The 17,609-nt window shown below is 48.8% G+C and overlaps 2 protein-coding genes across 3 annotated transcripts; one reads left to right on the top strand and one right to left on the bottom strand.

Annotated features, from left to right (window-relative positions):
* Positions 1–22: 22 nt before the first annotated feature.
* CLSTN3 (calsyntenin 3) lies at positions 23–15,572 on the bottom strand. Of its 2 annotated transcripts, none has more exons than XM_046944593.1 (18): positions 15,279–15,572; positions 12,607–12,729; positions 11,457–11,652; positions 10,768–10,976; positions 10,310–10,459; positions 9,345–9,530; positions 8,641–8,910; positions 8,289–8,401; positions 8,047–8,209; positions 6,891–6,947; positions 5,982–6,139; positions 5,651–5,799; positions 4,970–5,196; positions 3,525–3,695; positions 2,818–2,963; positions 2,552–2,687; positions 861–1,078; positions 23–774 (listed from the first exon to the last, which is right to left on the bottom strand). In XM_046944593.1, exons 1-18 carry the CDS (start codon positions 15,508–15,510, stop codon positions 604–606), a joined length of 3,075 nt encoding a protein of 1,024 aa, XP_046800549.1. In that variant the 5' UTR covers positions 15,511–15,572; the 3' UTR covers positions 23–603. The 2 variants fall into 2 exon arrangements, with proteins under 2 accessions (XP_046800549.1, XP_040504793.1); XM_040648859.2 differs by having other exon boundaries at positions 12,914–15,403.
* Positions 15,573–15,679: 107 nt separating this feature from the next.
* On the top strand, positions 15,680–17,147 carry RBP5 (retinol binding protein 5). The gene is made up of 4 exons (NM_001278040.2): positions 15,680–15,832; positions 16,066–16,244; positions 16,620–16,721; positions 17,004–17,147. The coding sequence occupies exons 1-4, from the start codon at positions 15,760–15,762 to the stop codon at positions 17,055–17,057; spliced, it is 408 nt and encodes a 135-aa protein (NP_001264969.1). The 5' UTR covers positions 15,680–15,759; the 3' UTR covers positions 17,058–17,147.
* Positions 17,148–17,609: the final 462 nt, after the last annotated feature.

The following is a 17,609-nucleotide window of genomic DNA, read 5'->3' as shown; positions in this document are numbered from 1 at the left end:
AAAACTGCAGAAGCCCTGAACCTTTTATTTGAAATCCATTTATTTTAAAATCCACTTTGCTTCCTCATCCTTCTTACCACCATTCATTTAGTTCAGGAGTATTGACAATTTTACAAAGTGGCACAAGCTGCAATGTTCTGGTTGTGGGGATATTTCTTTTTTTTCTTTCTTTTTTTTTTTTTTGATTGTTTTGTTTTGCATGAAATGAGAATAAACCTCAAACAACAACATTGAAAAAATATACAATATATATATATATATATAATATCTGGGGAGGGGTTGTGAGAGACCCCACTCTGAGCCATATGGCTGACTCCTCTTTCCACATTTCTGTTCTTTCCAAGCCCCTCCTTCGTCATCATAGTTTGAACTGTGCCACGGTCATGTGCAAGTGCCCAAATATGTGTCTCTAGAGAGCCAAATGGGGGGGGTCAATCATAGGGAACGTCCACAATGAGAATGGCAGAAGACGAAGGAACATGGGAGGCAAAATGACACGAGGGAGGAGAACATGTACAAGGTGGGGGAAAAAGGAAGTTAAAGACACCTCCTCTTCCCAGCCGTATGTTTCAGAGGATCCATTGGACAGATGTTTTAAAGCTGCTAATAGCGGTGAGCACTGTCATTTTTGCCAATGATGTGCCGATCATCCATGTCATTGCTGTCTGGGGAGTCAGGTGTCTCCAAATCACTGCTGTCATCATCGTCCTCCATGCCCTTACCTGCTCTGCCCTCACAGTTTTCTGCAGCCCTCTCCTGGCAGCTCTGGTAGGACTGGAGAGATGAGACTATCATAAGAGAAAGGTTCTGACAGCCCAGCTGTACACCCCCCAGCCCAGGTTCCTGTGACTGCTCCTCACCTCCATGGGGTTCACTATGATGGTGAGAGCTGAGTCATCCCAGAACAAGTCACTGTCTTTGCTGCCAGTGCCTGTGTGCCCCTCTGCGGCAGCCCCAGGGACCTCTTGCCCCATTCCCTGTCGGTGCAGTGAGTGGATGCGCAGGATGCCCAGGATCACCAAGAGTGCCAGGAAGCCCACGCACACCACAATGATGATAGTGGCTGCACTGGGAACCACTTCAGAGAAAAAAAGAAAAAGGAGAACATGTGGTTACGGTCTCTCACATGAACGTGTTTCTGACCTGACCCACACCCACCATGCAGGAATGAGGATTGCTGGACATAATGTAGGATTTGGGTCTAGGTAGGAATATGTCCTGACTTTTCTGCTCCCTTGGGTACAGGTGATTCCTTCTTACTGCTGCTGTATCCTTGCTCAAGGTTTCCCAGAATGTCTGTGTCTAGGTGTTCACTAACTTCAGACCTGCCTGTAGACTCTGCTTAGCTTCAGAAGTCACCAGAATATGTCGTAAAGCAGTCCTTTGTGTCTTCTCCTTGGGAAAGAGAGAGGTGTGTGGTGGGGAGAGTCTGCAAGGGCACAACGATGATTTTCGTAGTGTGATTTCTTTGTAAGCAGTAGAAAAAAAACAAGTGCTTTTGCACATGGGACAGACTGCTGTGACAGCCTTCTAATTTAATGCCACAGACAAAGCCTGGCTTCTCCACAGGATAAAAGTTGAAATTCATCTAAGAGTCTCAGCCCAGCTCTCACCTCCTCTTCACTCTAGATCTGTAGGTCAAGCCCTGACTCCCCAGATAAACCCCTTTCCTGGAAAATTTAACTCAAGCATGCCATGTTTTTGTTCTGGGTAGCTTTTTATAGTAGGGACTTTTGCTTCTGCTGCAATGAAGCAGAGTTGGGGAAGGGTGCAGCAAAGGGTGATGTTTGGTGTTCTCTACAGGCTATCCCTGTAGTGATTCAGTTCCATCTGCAGGACTGGATCGGTTTTGGGTAAGCTGCTGCAGGAAGCTGCAGCAAAAGCTAGAACAAAAGGCACTTTCTGTGTTCCCTTTAACAAGGAGCTAAACCCAGCATAGGATCCTAGAGCTTTCATAGCCTCAGAAGAGCCAAGTAGATTGTCGTCATGCTTGTGGCACAGGGCTGGCAGTGCAAACCACCAAATATCTAGCCTAGCTTTCAGGCTTCTCTCCTTTGTTTTGGGAGCAGGAATACTTACCTTATTTGTGTGGTGCACTCTCCTGTATTTTTCTGCCTTTGCTGAAATATACACCACCTCCCATCTCTTTTTATAGCAGTGGCAGTCCTGGTTCTCCTGTCTCACTCCTGCTGATGAAGCTTCTTTTTGAAATCATATTACCCAGCCCTGCATAGCACCTTTGCAAGATGCACAAATGAAATACTACCAGCTTACAGTTGTTCTTTTTAGATTTTCTCAGTTAGAGATTTCAGACTGCTGCTGTATCAAGAGAGCAGTATACCAGAGCGGGGGGATTGTTGCACCAAGCTCTAAGACACAGTTTGACCCATACTGCAGACCATTTTCTAATGAAGAGTGGGGCAACAGTGTAAGAACTCAATGAAATGCATATATGGAGGCTAAAAGGAATTCCCTGCTCAAAGTTCTAACAGAATATCAGAACATAAACGTCCCGACCTAAGAGAATAAAACCAAAAGATTTGTTACATACTAGGGCTGTTATGGGTGCTTGCCAAGCTGTGGCCAGACAGCTCTGGGGGTAAATGATGGCCTCGGTGTATAAACTGCTGAGAATTCAGCATATGGTTGGGATGAGCAGCTTGGTTCATGTTGTGGAGGACATTCATCTGCAGAAAGACCAGAGTGAGAAATATTCAGCCCTGTGTTCACTGTGATAGTCTACATTGGGTGCATTTCTGTTCAGTGTTCTCACCATGCATGCATAAACACCCATGTGTGCATGCATTGATCTTGTACCTCAACAGAAAACTCATTGCTGGAATAACGTCCATTCATCTCAGTGCAGGACAGGTGGAACTTCCTCTCATAAAGAGCAGCGCCACGGTTGATGTGGTATGAGACCTGGCGTAGTATTTCCTCGTAAACTGCAATGCTCTCAACCCCTGAGTCCAAGAAGAGAGAATTGGAGGGGGATCAAATTGCTCCTGCTTAAAAATCATTTGGTATCAACCCTTTAACAACTAGGAGCTACAGAATAATCCAAGGCTGAGTTCAGAAATTTTGGAAAGGACCAGAGATGGAGTTGTCTGTGGTAAAAGCCCAGTTAGCACTGCTAAGGCACGTGGAAGGGAAAGTGCCCTGTTAAATTCTGTAGTGTATATAAGCAGTGCATCAGTTCACAATCTGGGGAATATGCTGTCTCCTAGTACATCATGCAAAATACTACTGGCATCTGAAAACATGAGACCCCATAGGCAATGGGAGTAAATAAGGAGGAGTGATACAAGCCTGAAGCAGAGCTTAGACGCCATGTTCCTAGCACTGTGTACTGGAAGAGTAAGCTTCCTAAAGGAAACAGCCTGGGACTTCAAAAGCCAGGAGTTAGTCAAATGGTTATGTCTCACAAAGTACACCAACACACTGGGTTAAGTGTTCCCCCAGTGATGCCTGACAGACAGTGAAAGGGGCATAAATAGACAGCTGCAGCCAAGGAGAGGACATACCTGTGATAGTGAGGTAGGCAGAGGTGTTAACCAGCTCCAGGCCCCGCTGTTGCAGCAATGCCCCATCCAGGAGCAGATATTCCCTCTCTGAGTCCAAGTCATCTCCTACCAATGAGATCTCGCAGCCATCCAGGTTGTGTACAATCTCATCTGACATACGTGTGTCTGTCACTGAGAGGCCAAGGGAGAGAAGACAGGGCCACAAAGCCAGTCAGCCATGAAAAAAGGCAGGCATGAGAGTGATACCCACTTAGAAGAACTTATAAGGAATGGCTTTTCTTTCTCTGGCTAGCACTTCCCTTGAGTAAAATCGCCATTAGTCTATTTACTTGTTGGAAGAGTCCCCTCTGGTACTAATTACATTATTTATGCACATAAGAAGGTCTTATATTTTAGATCAACATACTGTTATGGGACTGGCTCATAGTAACGCATCTCAGCTGTAAGGACTGTTGGCAATGGCAGTGTCAGAATTACAAACAATTGTACCATATATTCACAGATGTTGAGTGCTTCCGAAAGCTTTCTCTCCTCACAACTGCTGGTAACCAAGTTTCAGATTTTATCTTAATTAAAATGACAAGCACTTTTGAAGACTAACTACTTTCAGCAGGGCCAAGACCAACCTTCTCTACATCAAGAAGCTCAAGCTGCTGATCATAAAACTATGAGCAAAAAAATCCTGTTAGCAGAGGCGGTACAATTTAAGTGAAAGGACATGGAGCATGTAGTGTAGAGAAGTAATGTGAAGGAGGGAACTGAGGGAAAAGATACTTAAGGCATAAGGAAACTAACTGGGGAATTCATAGGAACAAGTGATGCAGAAAGAGATCACAGAATCACAGAATATCTTGAGCTGGAAGGGACTCACGAGAGTCATCAGTTCCAACTCCTGACTCCGCAAAGAGCAAACTAATTGTTAAACCATATATCTACAAGCATCGCCCAAATGCTGCTTTAATGCTGACAGGCTTGAGGCCATGACTGCTGCCCTGGGGAGCCTGTTCCAGTGCCCAACCACCCTGTCAGTTTAGAACCTTTTCCTAATACCCAACCTGACCCTGTCTTGTGTGGCTTTGGGAGGGGACAAGAAATAAGGGAAGCAGGAAGAAGCGCAGGAGTGGAGAGAGAACAGCCAGGAAGGACATCTGGTGATGGATTCAGTAAAGGGAAATGTAGGTAAAATGTCAAGGGGATTAGGAATGAGGAGCATGAGAAAAGGAGAAGAGAGTGAGGCAAGGAACTGGCTGGATTGAAAAAGTACAGGGAGGAGCAGAAAGGGATAAGAACTGATTAGCCTACATATTAACAGACAATGTCTTGCTTCTGTATTTGTAAACTCTCCTCTCCTGTTTCGAGTACAACTATGAGCTCTCCTTCCTCTGCAGAATGGCAACTTGCAGGTCTTTCCATTTTGTCTCTACTTCTCTCTGTACTCCACTCACCAGTACCATGCCAATTCTCATCCTTCTTGGCCTCCACCTGGTGAGAAATAGAGCAGGTGATCTGGAGGTTGGGGAAAAGGGGGACTCCATCAGGAGCCTCAAAGTCTGATGCAGGATGAGCAAAGTGGGCAGTGCCACTCAACAGGATCTGGGGAGCATCAGGCTGTAGCACCACAACATAACCTTCCACGTCAGGAATGGAGACACATGATTCTTCACTGAAACACCTGAAGGAGAGAAACAGAAAGCATCAGTATTAGCCCAAGGTTCCACCAACATTTCACAGGACTGTTTCCTGCCTATTACGGTCAGTGAAGGGAATATTTTTTCGTGGTAGTTGTAAAAGATTCCCCGTGGCCTGCTGTGCAAGACAGAGAGGTGCAGTAGGAATCACTGGCTTTCAGGTGACTTGTTCACATCCACACACCACAGAGAAAATTAAAAACAGCCCACATGCCTGGAACACCATCAGCAAAGGCAGAATTTCTGTTCCCTAGGACCTTAGGAAACCAGTATTAAAGTACCCAATTGGATAATTTCATAGTTATTTTCAAGAATACACTCACCCATTTCAAGACCACCAGTTAGAATTTAGATACAAAGTGAGGGAGTGTAATTTTAGTCAAAAGAGAGGTATTTCTCTTGCCGAACCTAGGCAGAAGTGCTGCTTTATCTACTCACTTGACATTAGTAGTGAGCCTGAGCGGCCGGACTCCAGGAGTAGCAAAGCGCAGGGAATTCATGTAAGCGACATGCTGGATAGCATGGTTGAAAGTTTCCACATCATCACCCTCCAAAGTAAGCAAGGACTGAGAGGGGTTCACATGAACCTACAGGTGAACAAGAAGAAAATACTCAGGATTCCTTAGCAAATGCCAACACCCTAAGCTAAGAGAGACACAAAGGAGAAAGACAGGGAGCTATCTGAGGTGGCAGAGCAGGCAAAGTCCAGGGAAGCAAGGCTAGGGAGGAGAGTGGAAGAGACCCATGCAAGTTGGGCAGATGGGCGTACCTTCATCCCTTTGCCCAGACTGTCGAAGTCACTGTAATCAAGCCCCTCACGGCAGGCATACAGGCATTCAATAACCTCCCGGCTCTCCAAGCTACCAGGGCGCACAGTGAAGCCAGCCAAGTAACCATGGAAGTAGTGGTGTATCAACAGAGGATCTCCTGAGGGAAACATGGGACGTGGAGGGTGTGAGAGACATGGTGAGGAAGAAAACAAAGACAACAAAAAAATGTGAGGGACACACAGTTGTTCAGGTAGACAGAGATGGAGGAGTGCATAGGATATGGAAGAGCAAAGACAACGACAGCAACAGTGTGAGGTACATACAGATGTTAGGAGAGGTAGGAGAGAACAGAGGGGTGCACAGGACATGGAAAAGCAAAGATAACAAAAAGATGAACGATACTGCAGATGATAATTTTTTGAATTCCAGATGGAGGAAAGACCAACAGAAAGACCAGGGTAGTGACAGGTAGGTAGCATAGAGAAGTTTCTGCCACACTGCTGAATGCCAGATGGAAACAATTTCTTGTCCCCTTCTCACTCCTGTGAGGGCTTTTAAAAGAAACTGTATGTTCCACAGATAGTTAGGGATGAGGTGACATCTCCTGATGTCTCCAATGGCTACTGTGTTCTTCAGAGACCAGCTTTAATGACCAGACATGAGGACACTTTCTCCACATGAAAAGCATACTCTATTTCTCAAAGCAGGATGTAGTCCTATCAGTATTGTCATGCTCTACCAACATCAAGGTATCAAGGATCAATCTGCCAGAAAATAAGGGATTTCCTCCCAAGATGGTGGGAGGTGGATGGACAAGATCAAGGAGCTGCATGAGGAAGGCACCATGCAAGAAGTGATATAGTCATGCACAGTAAAAAGAAGAGAACCACCTTCTTTCTTTTCCCTACCTCGTACAGTATCTGTGGAATTATCATTTCCTTTGGTTTTCTCCTTGTTTTTCTCCTCTGCAAAAGGAGAACGAGCAATTACACATTGGAAGAGGGCAATTACAGGATCAGGCAAGTATCTACATTAAGTGCCTGCATCAGCCAATGCTGGACAAAAGAACAGCTCTGGACTCATGCAAAGCCGTACGCCCTTCAACCTGAGAGATAGCATTCCACAGATGAAAGAGTGGTGTCCCTTTCATGAAGGGGATGATGAGACTGTATCTAATACAAGAAGAAAATAAAGGGTTTATTTTTCCTCCTTTCCCAACAATATCTATTCCAGGAATTAAGTGATTTCCATTTATGGAGCACAGTCCTTGCCATGTTCTCAGTTAACCACTTTCTGAGCATCCCTTTGAAACTTAGGCAGCTTCAGGAGGGTGATTCAAGTTGCTTAATGTTCGTTGATCACAAAAGACCAATAGAGAGAATCAAGCTGTGGGGAGATCCCTGAGCAGGAAAAAGCAGGACTACAATAAAGCTAGCTAGCAATTTCTTGCTAGCAATTTCTGCTGGAGTGTAGGCAAGGAGCAAGCAAATTCCTTAGTTCTGTCCTGCTCCAGTCTTGTAGGAATACTGAAAGACCTGGCCAATGTAGTCTTACATCTCCACAGAACCAGTTTTAATCCATTAGTGGCTTAAGTATGTTCCTAATCTGATCATTATCCTCCAATCCAACTTCTGTATGGAATCATTTGTGACTTCTCTGTATAGAACCTCACAACACACAAATCACCATCAACACACTCAGCGGTATAAATAATACCCCTGCTCTCTGGTAAAGAGCTTTGATGGAAAGGCCATCACCTGAATGATGTCCAGAGTTTCAACTCTCCACTGCATGAAAGCTAGTTAAGCATCACATGTTCTACTACTGCTGCCCAGGAAGCTGCCACTGACACTCAAACCCAAGCTATTATTACCATGGCATAATATTATGGCTTAGTTCATAAGGAGGGAAGGAGCCAGAATGGTTTTGGTGCCATGGAGACATGATGGCTGCAATGCATTTTGAATAATTTAGTAATAGACAGCATTTTTCACCTCTTCTGGCTCTCCCTTCACTTCCATTTGCCTGTATAAGAAGAGTAAGGCTCAGGGAGTGAGGACTCACCGGTCCAGCAAGCTCCAATCATGAGTGAGGGTTCTGGCCGTGGGGGATGAATGAGGCCATTGTCATGAATGAGGGCAGGGTCATAAGAGACACCATCCACGTAGAGTGTGACAGTTGGAAACTCGAGGTTGAGGGCATAATGGTGCCATTCATCATCACAGACCTGTGGTAGACAGCAGAAGAAGGAGTCAGCAAGGGGAAGGAGGAGAAAGAACATTGGAAAGAGGTAAACACTAAATCACCTGCTCAAGCTTCCAGAGGAACTTCACAGGTCTTGCACTCTCCAGCAATGGCCAGTAGAGGAAAGCAATTCGGCAGCCATGCACAGTCAGAGAGTAATGTGAGTAGCCATCCTCTGCCAGGGGACAAACACAAGGCATTATGCATCACACTTAAAAGCAGTCTCATTAGCCAGAGCCCAAAGATACACAATAGCCTGCATGACTGGCACTCAGCACCCTGTGTTCACAGTGGGTTCGAATGCTCCCAGAAGAAGCTATGTGGAGGGCCCTACTTTGGGACATGGGGATTTCCACCTTCAGGGACAATGCCTTCTAACAAGTCGGTGTCACCTCCCCAGGAAAAGTGTCTCACCACTCTGTACTGTACTGCAGATCACTGTCTCCTCTTCCCGCCTGCCTTTGCTGGGCACCACAGCATGTTTCATCCACACAGACAGGGTGAAGTGGTCACTCAGCCCCTCATGGGCATTCAGCCCGTTCATGACAGGCACTTGGGCAGCCTGGCTGCCGTTGAACCAGTAGATGAGGCTGCTGTCCTGGCTGTAGTGCACTGAGAGCCGTGCAGTCCAGTTTGCTGTGGGGCTAGGCACAGGCAGCAAGTCAATCTCTCCTGAGGCAGCACCTACCAAGAACAGAAGGAGTCAGGAGACAGGAGCACAGAAGTCTGAGAAGTCAGGGGACTGGGGCACAGAAGAAAAGGGTGGTATAAAGCTTATTGTAATATCCCAGAGTGCAGAGAGAAGAATGGCCTATAGGCCTCCTCTTATTTAGAGAAGGATGGTGATTTTTCCATTTGTGTGAAGGAAGTCCCACAGACTCTGCATAATGAGACACCACACAGAAACCTCTGGCTTCCCAGTAAGGAAAGCACAGGGGGCCCCTTACAAATACAGGCAGGGTGCTCACTGTCCCTCAGCACAGCCTTTGAGCTAGGTGTCCTCACAGCTGCTGACCACAGCAAGCAGGAGGAATATGTCCCAGAAGGTCTGCTGTGTGAGGCGCAAGGATATTGTTCTCAATTCCTTTGGGGAAATGGGTAGGAAAGAATCAATTCACCACAGAGTTTGCGTAGTGATTTCTCAGAGTAGTTATCCCGGTCACAGCCCTTAGCCACATGGTTTGTCTGCAGCTCCACCATGGCCTGGATATTCCACAGGGGCTCATCACAGGTCTCCAGGTGAATGCTGGGAAACAGTGCGAGGCTGCCTGCACCCGGTGTGTACTCAATCCTCTTGTTCCAGCCTAATGAAGAAGCATGAGAGGGACAGGGGTTAGGTCCTGCCAAGGACCCAACGCCAGAAAACTTGGTGCACACGAGTGGCATCTATGTACCAGTCCATAAACACAGAGATTTTTGGCCCTTTCAGCATTGAAAATCAACTTTATGCAGCTGGCATCAGTGCAAGGGAAAGCTTCCTGGAAGCATAGAGAGCCCAAATTCTCATCTTCTATAGCTAGTGTCACTGTAGCATCACTCTCTCGATTTTCAACCTCTCTTTATAAGACTGAGTAGATATTTAGCTGTGTTGATTTCTCCTTAGCTCTACTGGTGTAAATCAGTTTGTAAACACACATCACCTCTGGAAAAACCAAAGTTCCTCAAGATGAGCAGCCCCCAAAGCAATCCACATCTGCCCCATTCCTGGTGGTGTTCAAGGCCAGGTTAGACAGGTGCCTGGGCAGCCTGATCTAGTGGGGAGCAGTCCTGCCTGTGGCAGGGGTATTGGAATTTAGATGATCTTCCAACCCAAGACATTCTATAATTCTGTGATTCTATGAATACAATCTATGAGCCTTATCAAATACGAAGAAGTTCACAGTAATCAAGGAAATAATTTTCCTCTGTTAGAATTGCCTTCCAGTAGCTTTGTGATACCTTAGATGCAATCACTGCTTTGGTGACAGAATTTAACCATATATGTGTATACAAATTTATATACATATATACAAATATTTTCAGTAAGTAGGACAGAGTAGATTGACATAAAGGGAAGACATAACTGTGTCTGTAGGTTTCATACCCTGCCAACTGGGCTTGCAGGTGGGTTTCACCTGGATTTCCACTTCTGCATCATCAGATGCCCGCTTTTTTCCACAGTCATAGGCTGTTACTGTGAATTTGTAGACACGATCTCCACTGTACTGAAGTTTCTCCGTGTTTTCAATGTTCCCTGGTTAGCAAAATAAATAAATCAATGGAGAAGAAAGTCTCCTCAAACAGGTTGCTTCTAAAAACAACTCTACTTTTTATCAACTACAGAAACATCCAAAAAGAGGCTGAGTTCTCCCACAGTGCCACTTTGTAATATGCAGTAGCATCCCACAAAATGGCTGCTGTGTCTCTGCACAAGGACAGAGAGATTAGCAGTGCTAGAGGAATCAGAGCACACGTATCTCAGCTCTGCCAGCAAATGGGACTGGGAGAGAGAGAGCAGAGCACAAAAGGGGAAGTGTACTCATGGTAGGTTCAGATTCTTACCATCATTGTCAATCAGAAAGGGAATATTGGGGGTCAGGATCTCATAGTAACAGATCTGGCTGTATTGTGGTGAGCAGTCTCCATCAATAGCCTCCACACGCAAGATGCGGTCATACAGCTTTCCCTCGGTCACTGCGACACGATACAACTTTTCCACAAAGACGGGAGCAAACTCATTCACATCATTTACTCGAACATGCACTGTGGCCCTGAGGCAGAGAAACATCAGTAAGAACTGATTAGCTGATTAGGAGCCATACACCACCTAGATTTTAGAGTAAGTAACTTTGTATACCAGACTGACTTCTAGATATCAAAGGCAAGAGCAAGTAAAAAGATTGGGGTTTCAAAACAGCAGTGTTCACATACAAAAGTTTATACAGTGGTTTTCCATCCCAGAGAAAAAGGGTGTTAATGTCATCTGGACCTTTTCCCTGTGTACAGCAACGTAAGGCATCACTCAGACTCAGCAGTCAAGCAGCCCTTGCTTCTGGTGTATTAACTGTGTGACTCAGCTAGTGAACAGGACCGTTACCGTTTTGTTTGAGTCTTATTCACATGCTGAATTAAAGCATCAAGGCTAGAGAATAATAATTATGGCAATGGGAAGAGCTCCCACTGCATTCTTCATTTGCACTTCTGTGACAGATCACATTTTGTAACATGCAGCTATGACTGCATGTACTTACTTGTGTGATTTTTTAGTGTTGGTTCCATCAGGTCCTTCTCCACAGTCATAAGCTTGGATGGTGAATGTGTGCTCCTTATGTGCTTCACAATCCACTGGTTCCTTGGCCCGGATCAGCCCCTCCCCTGTAGCTTTATCCAGTATCACAGCTTCAAAGGGCACCCCTGCCCCATGTATCCTGAAGCCACAGATCTCACCTGGCGCCCACAGGCAGAGAGGAAGAGGAGAATGAAGAGGACCGAGTAGAGTACAATATGCCTCCTTGCTTTCCACTGCCATATTTTATTCCTTTCTAACTTAAACTCTCCTTTCTCCCTCATTACCACCTCTCATTTTGGAGCAGTTCTAGTTCACTACGAGTTCCCCCTAGCAGTTTACAACCATTAATGGTGTAGATTGCCCTCTACCGGAGACCAACCCCACAAGAAGTAGTCTTGCTCAGCACCAAGAAAGGCTTGAGGTTACAGGTTTAAACTATACGTGCTAGGGCTATACATTCAAGTATTAGTTATTAGTTTGACTCTCCATCCCACAGGGAGGCAAAGCAGGTTGTGCATTTCAGACAGACATCCAAAACATGAAGCTCCATGATGTCTCATCCATCCCACACAGGATGGGTACATTTCCTCTCGGAATTACAGATAAGATCACCTAATTCCTAAAGTTCAGCTCACAGGACCCCTGTTCCTCTACCAGAGCTGATGGAGGTGGCAGGAGTGCAGCATCTGAGGCATGGTCTAAGCAAGTACTAGGAATACAAACCTCAAAAAAGCATCAAAGCATCATCTGTACTTTCAGGGACTTGTGCTTCTTGTGAGGGATGTGGAACTGCCAAGGAAGTGTGCCCTAGCAGCTTCCTTCAGTCCTCACAGACACAGAGCTGTGCATGTGATCTTTGAAAATAGCAGAACTGCGTCAAAAAGTAGCTGGCTCCACCCTCAGTTCCTCTTATAAGGGAAACAGCTCACAGGATCCTAAATCAAGCTATGCCCAAATTGGCTCTAGACTACACCAGGGACCTTCTCTGGAACAAGGTTTAGAGGCGATCATTTCCTGAACAGAATCTAGTGTGGGGATGAATGCGGTCCTGCCTCTGCCTCCCTGGAGGTCTCTTCCTGCTCCCAACCTCCCCAGAGCTGGCACCAACCTACCTGCATAGCGCAGAGGAGCATCTTTGTCCAGTGCAAACAGCGGTGGGTTGAGTAGGACTGTGTTGTCATTCTCCATGACGATGCCCTGATATTCAGCTTCAATCCAGGGTTTGTGCTTATTTGCTGAGGTGAGTTTGGGGAAGGGATGGAGCACGGGAAAGTATTAGCCAAAATGACAGGCTCAGTAGAAAAAGAGCAGAATATCATGCAGAGGCATTTAGCAACCACCCCTCCCCACCTCCATCTCTAGAACAAAGGCTAAGAGAGACTGGGAAGAGGAAGCTATTTTTCTTCAGTTCTATTCTACCTCTCTTGGAAGATGCCATCAAAAACAACATGTTTCTTCTCAGCTCCTCAGTACTCTCTTGTTAGAAGCGTGTAGAAGGATATCTGTGTACCCTGGAAAGCTGGCATCGTTTAAAAAAATGAAATCCAGAGGCATAAGTATTCCGATTCTGGGGAGAGATTCCAAATGCTAAATGCTTTAGATCACTGAAGTCATAAGTAAAGGATCCAGGAGACACCTTCCATCGGGATGTCCCCAGAAGACAAGAGCTGCATTCACCCATTATCATTCATTCCTTCTACCCTCTGTACTAAGGGCAAGGATCCACACACGTGCCCCCAGGTACACGTCCAGTCAGCCACCCCACATGTAAAACAAATTGCTGAGCCCCTTGCTTCCTCCTTCCCCACTCCATGGTGGGCACCATATTCCTTTGGCCCCTCCTTGCTGTTCCATTGGCTGTAGCCCAGCCAGGCTTGGCATGGAGGCAGCAGCCAGCCGGAGGCTCTGAAAAATGTCACAGGCCCAGAAATAGCAAATTAATCTTTATCACATAGGCTCCAGGGCAGGGAAAAGGAGAAATAAAGGAGGGAAAGGGCGGAGGGGAGAGAAGTAAAATCGTTATAAATTAAGAACCCCTCCCCCATGCCCACTCCCTGCCAAATGGGCCTCAGAGATTATATTACATGTCCTAGTTACAAACCCCATTCCCAGATAATCCCCCACTCTCCCACCCCCTGGAGAACAAGATTTATTACAACCAAGCGACACTCTGCACACAGCATGGCTCAGAGCTGGTAGAGAGCAGGATGCAGAGCCTCTCCCCTCAAGGGCACTACTTCCAATATGTGAATTCATCCTCTGCAGCACACACCGCCATGGCGTGCGTGTTGACTCAAGAGGGACAACATCCCCTACAATCAATAGCCTCTTCTGTACTTCAGCACCAAGGGGTGCTGCTGGAGCTGGGTGGGCCAGTGGTGGGACTGCAATCTGAGCAGGGATGTGCCAGCAGGCAGAGCAGCCAGGTGTGGGCTGGCATTTCTCTTCCACCGTATCGATTAAGATTATAAAGCACTGCGTAGGAAATCCAGAAAAATATCCACCCTGCTCAGTATGCAGGAGGATTCTTTCCTGTGTACAAGCACCCGTGTTTTGCCCCATCCCTCCACTGCCCTCACCAGATCCTACCGTGTCAGTCCCAGTCTGCGCACCTCTCCGAGGAGGTGGGAACCCATAACTACCAATGCCAAATACACCCCGTTGCTGGGGTAACAAGCTGGTGGGTGAGACAGAAATCTTCTGCTGCATCCACTTGCACCTTGGGAATCACCAATTTGATTTCTTAGGAAATTATTTCTTGGGGATTAGAAACACATTTGGGGGGTATTCTTAGGATGCAGGCTCATACCATCTTCAAGAAAGCTCCTGTAAAGCTAAAATCAGCTGCCAAGGATGTGTACGTGCTTCAGAGTGTCAATTCACAAAGAGAAAAAATACAGACCATGAGGGGCCTGGCTTCGCAACCGGTCCTACCAGCACCAGAGCAGCACAAATAAATGCCCCTGCTGGTACCAGCGCACACAGAGCATTGTGCTGCATCCTGTTTGTAGCCCCCAAGCATGGAAAGCACATCAAGCTGCTGCATCCCCGATGGCCCCTGCATCTCTTGCATGTTTCAGGTTCCCCCACCCCAACAGATGATCTTCTCATTAGCTGAAAATGAATTTCTCATGCCTGTGTCTGCAGCCCCAGATCTAGTAACCTACATCCTTCTCTGCCACTCTGTGTGTTCTGAGAACATCTGCATCCAGCATGTTAGAGCTGCAGCGCTTGGGTTTGGTCTTTCTTTTTCCTTTTTTTCTTTTTTTTTTTTTCTTTTTTTCTTTTTTTTTCCTTTTTTTTTTTTTCTCTTTTTTTCCCCTATTTAGCCCATAAAGCACTGTTTTATATAAGCCACCTGCACAGATAACACGTAACTGCTGCAACATTTCCTATTGACACGTTCTAGACGCATGGGCTGGAATGAGAAGATGGAGATGGGGGATGTGCTTCAGGGAGCAGAGGGGTCTGTGGAGGTGCACCGCACTCCCTCTCGGCATGCTACGGGAGAATTGCTCCACACACACGGCAAGAACTGACACGAAGCGAGCCAAGTGGGTGGAAAGGGGGCAAATGAGAAGAGGATGTCAAAATCAAAGACTGTTGAAAAGGGAGGTGGTAGGAGATGGGGCCGGCACAGGAAAGGATGATGAGGGCGCTGAAAGGGCAGAGCGAGCCCCGGAGCCGGGGCACCCGGAGCCCCCCCGCCGGGACTGCCGGCTGACAGCGGCGGCAGCGCGACCGCTCGGACCGCGGCGCTCCGTGCCCGCGGCGCTCCGCTCACCTTTGTTGGGGCAGCCGCCGGGCAGCGCGGCCCAGAGGCACAGCAGCGGCAGCAGGACGGCTGCGCGGGGCCGACGGCCTCCCATAGCGGCGGCGGCGGCGGCGGCGGCGGCGGCTGCTGCTCCCGGCCCGCCCGGCGGTGCTGGACAGCGGCGGGCCCGGCCCGGCCCGGCCCACGCCCTCGCTCGGCGGCTCGGCGGCTCCGCTGCGGCCCCGCCCCGCCACTGCAGCATGACGTCACGGACCGGGGCTGCGGGAGCGGCGGCCTCGGCTGCGGGCGGGAGGCGGGCGGAGGGCGGGGGTGCTTCACAGCTCTCCCGCCCCGAGGCGGAGGTGCTGGAGCAGGGACGGGCCCGCCGGGACTCTTAGTTCGGCGAGGAGCCCTCAGCTTGTCGTGCCCGCCCCGCTCCGCTCCGCTCCGCTCCGCGCCGGGCAGCGCTTCCCCACTCCTCGCAGCCACCGGCTAGGTGCTCTGTCTCGGGATGGTGCCCAACCTCAGCGGCTATTACCGCTTCGTCTCCCAGGAGAATATGGACAATTACCTGCGCGCGTTGGGTAACTCCTCCCTCGTTCTTCCCTCTTACTCCTTTTTGTCTCCAAAAATGTCAGTTCGTGGGACCTGGGAATGGGAGGAAGGGGCTTGGGTAACCAACCCTTCGGTCATTCCGTCTGAGACTATCACTTTTGGTGGGAGGGGGAGAGGAGGCATCCCTGGAGCTGGAGCCCCCTGTCCAAAGAGTGGAGGAGCCTGGGCAGCCCACACGTTTTCCCTCCATTTCATGCTCCAGATATCAACGTGGTCCTGCGCAAGGTGGTCTGCCTGCTGAAGCCTGACAAAGAGATCATCCACACGGGAGACCACATGGTCATCCGCACGATCACCTCCCTGCGGGACTACGTCATGGATTTTGACCTGGGGGTCCAGTTTGAGGAAGACCTGGGACCCGTAGATGGGCGCAAGTGCCAGGTGAGGATCCCCAGCGGGGCTAGATGATGGTGACTGGGATGAACCAGAATGTCAGGGACTTGCCTGGCTTTTAGTTTACAAGTAAAGTGAGAGCCCAGCACAGAGCTGGCCTGCCCCGCAGGTCTGGAGGTATGGGATCTGTAAGTATATTGCTCCCTGCGAGGGGGGCAAGCAACACACAGCCAGACCTGGTGCTTTGGGATCCACAAGGGTACTAGAGCTTGCCACAGAGAGCATCAGTCCCAAGGAGCCACCCAAGAGACACCAACTCTATCAGGGACCACGTTTGAAAATGTGGCAGGAGCACTCAGTGTCATCACTGGAAATCTGTACTGCTTTTGTTGGGTCCACGTCTTCCCCTCTGCTTTTTTTCAGACGACTGTTTTCTGGGAGGGCGACCAGCTGGTATGTGAGCAGCTAGGGGAGAAGAGGAACCGCGGCTGGCGGCACTGGCTGGAGGGAGACCGGCTGCACCTGGTGAGGAAGGGCCCATGCAGCTTGCCTGGTGGTTGGGGGGGGGACACAGCACAAGTGCTGTGAGCTGTTGGTGAACCTGGGCAGCCTCCTTCCAGCTCTTCTCAGGCTTCGCCCCAGCTCCTCAGGAGCAATGGCCACTTCTCATAAACATCCGCCGCCAGGGTTCAAAAGTTAAAGTTACGCAGCAGCAGCTGCGGCCCTTCCTACCCTCGGGATGACCTGCACAGACTCAGCGGGAGGACACAGGGCTGCAGCCTGAATTCCTCTTTCTCCTTTCCCCAGCGCATGACGGCCGAAGACGAGGTCTGTGTTCAGGTCTTCCAGAAAGTAAAGTGACCACTGGCTGCTGGGACAGATGCCCAGGCTGGGGCCCCACTCTCCAGTGTGAACTGCACCAGATTAAAGAAGCAAACTCGATGGCAGCGAGCCAGGCTCCCTGTAGCAGCGTGTTTTCTTCTGCCTCGCTACGCGGCAGGATGGAAGATGGCCTCCCGGGGTGCCGTGGTCAGGTCACGGCGGGCCGGGCCCCAAGAAGGGAGAGGCGGGGAGAGGGGACGGCCGGAGTTCATCCAGGCGGCCAGGGTGGGCCGAGGCAGGGAGGAAGATGGGCTGCCGAGTGCTAGGCGGCTCCTTTCAGAATAAAAGCTGGGTGGGAGGGAGTGAGGTGAGGCGGAGGCCATCCAGCCACCCCACACTGCGGCCAGTTGCGCATAGGCGGCCACAGGCACTTGCTGCTGCTGAGCCTGGACAGGCCCCTCACTGGCCCACGTTCTCTTCTCCTGCCTCCCCCCGCTGTAGCAGCCCGAGCACAGTCCCTCGGCTACCTCTGGAAAGCAGAATTTGGAGCCCCGAGTCAGCAAGGACAGCTGAGGCTGCCTCTTCTGAAAC

This window comes from Gallus gallus, chromosome 1, assembly GCF_016699485.2.
Source record: "Gallus gallus isolate bGalGal1 chromosome 1, bGalGal1.mat.broiler.GRCg7b, whole genome shotgun sequence".
NCBI classification, from domain to species: Eukaryota; Metazoa; Chordata; class Aves; order Galliformes; family Phasianidae; genus Gallus; species Gallus gallus.
The sequence above is the reverse complement of the archived record's forward strand: the minus strand, read 5'-3'. Positions and strand labels throughout refer to the sequence as shown.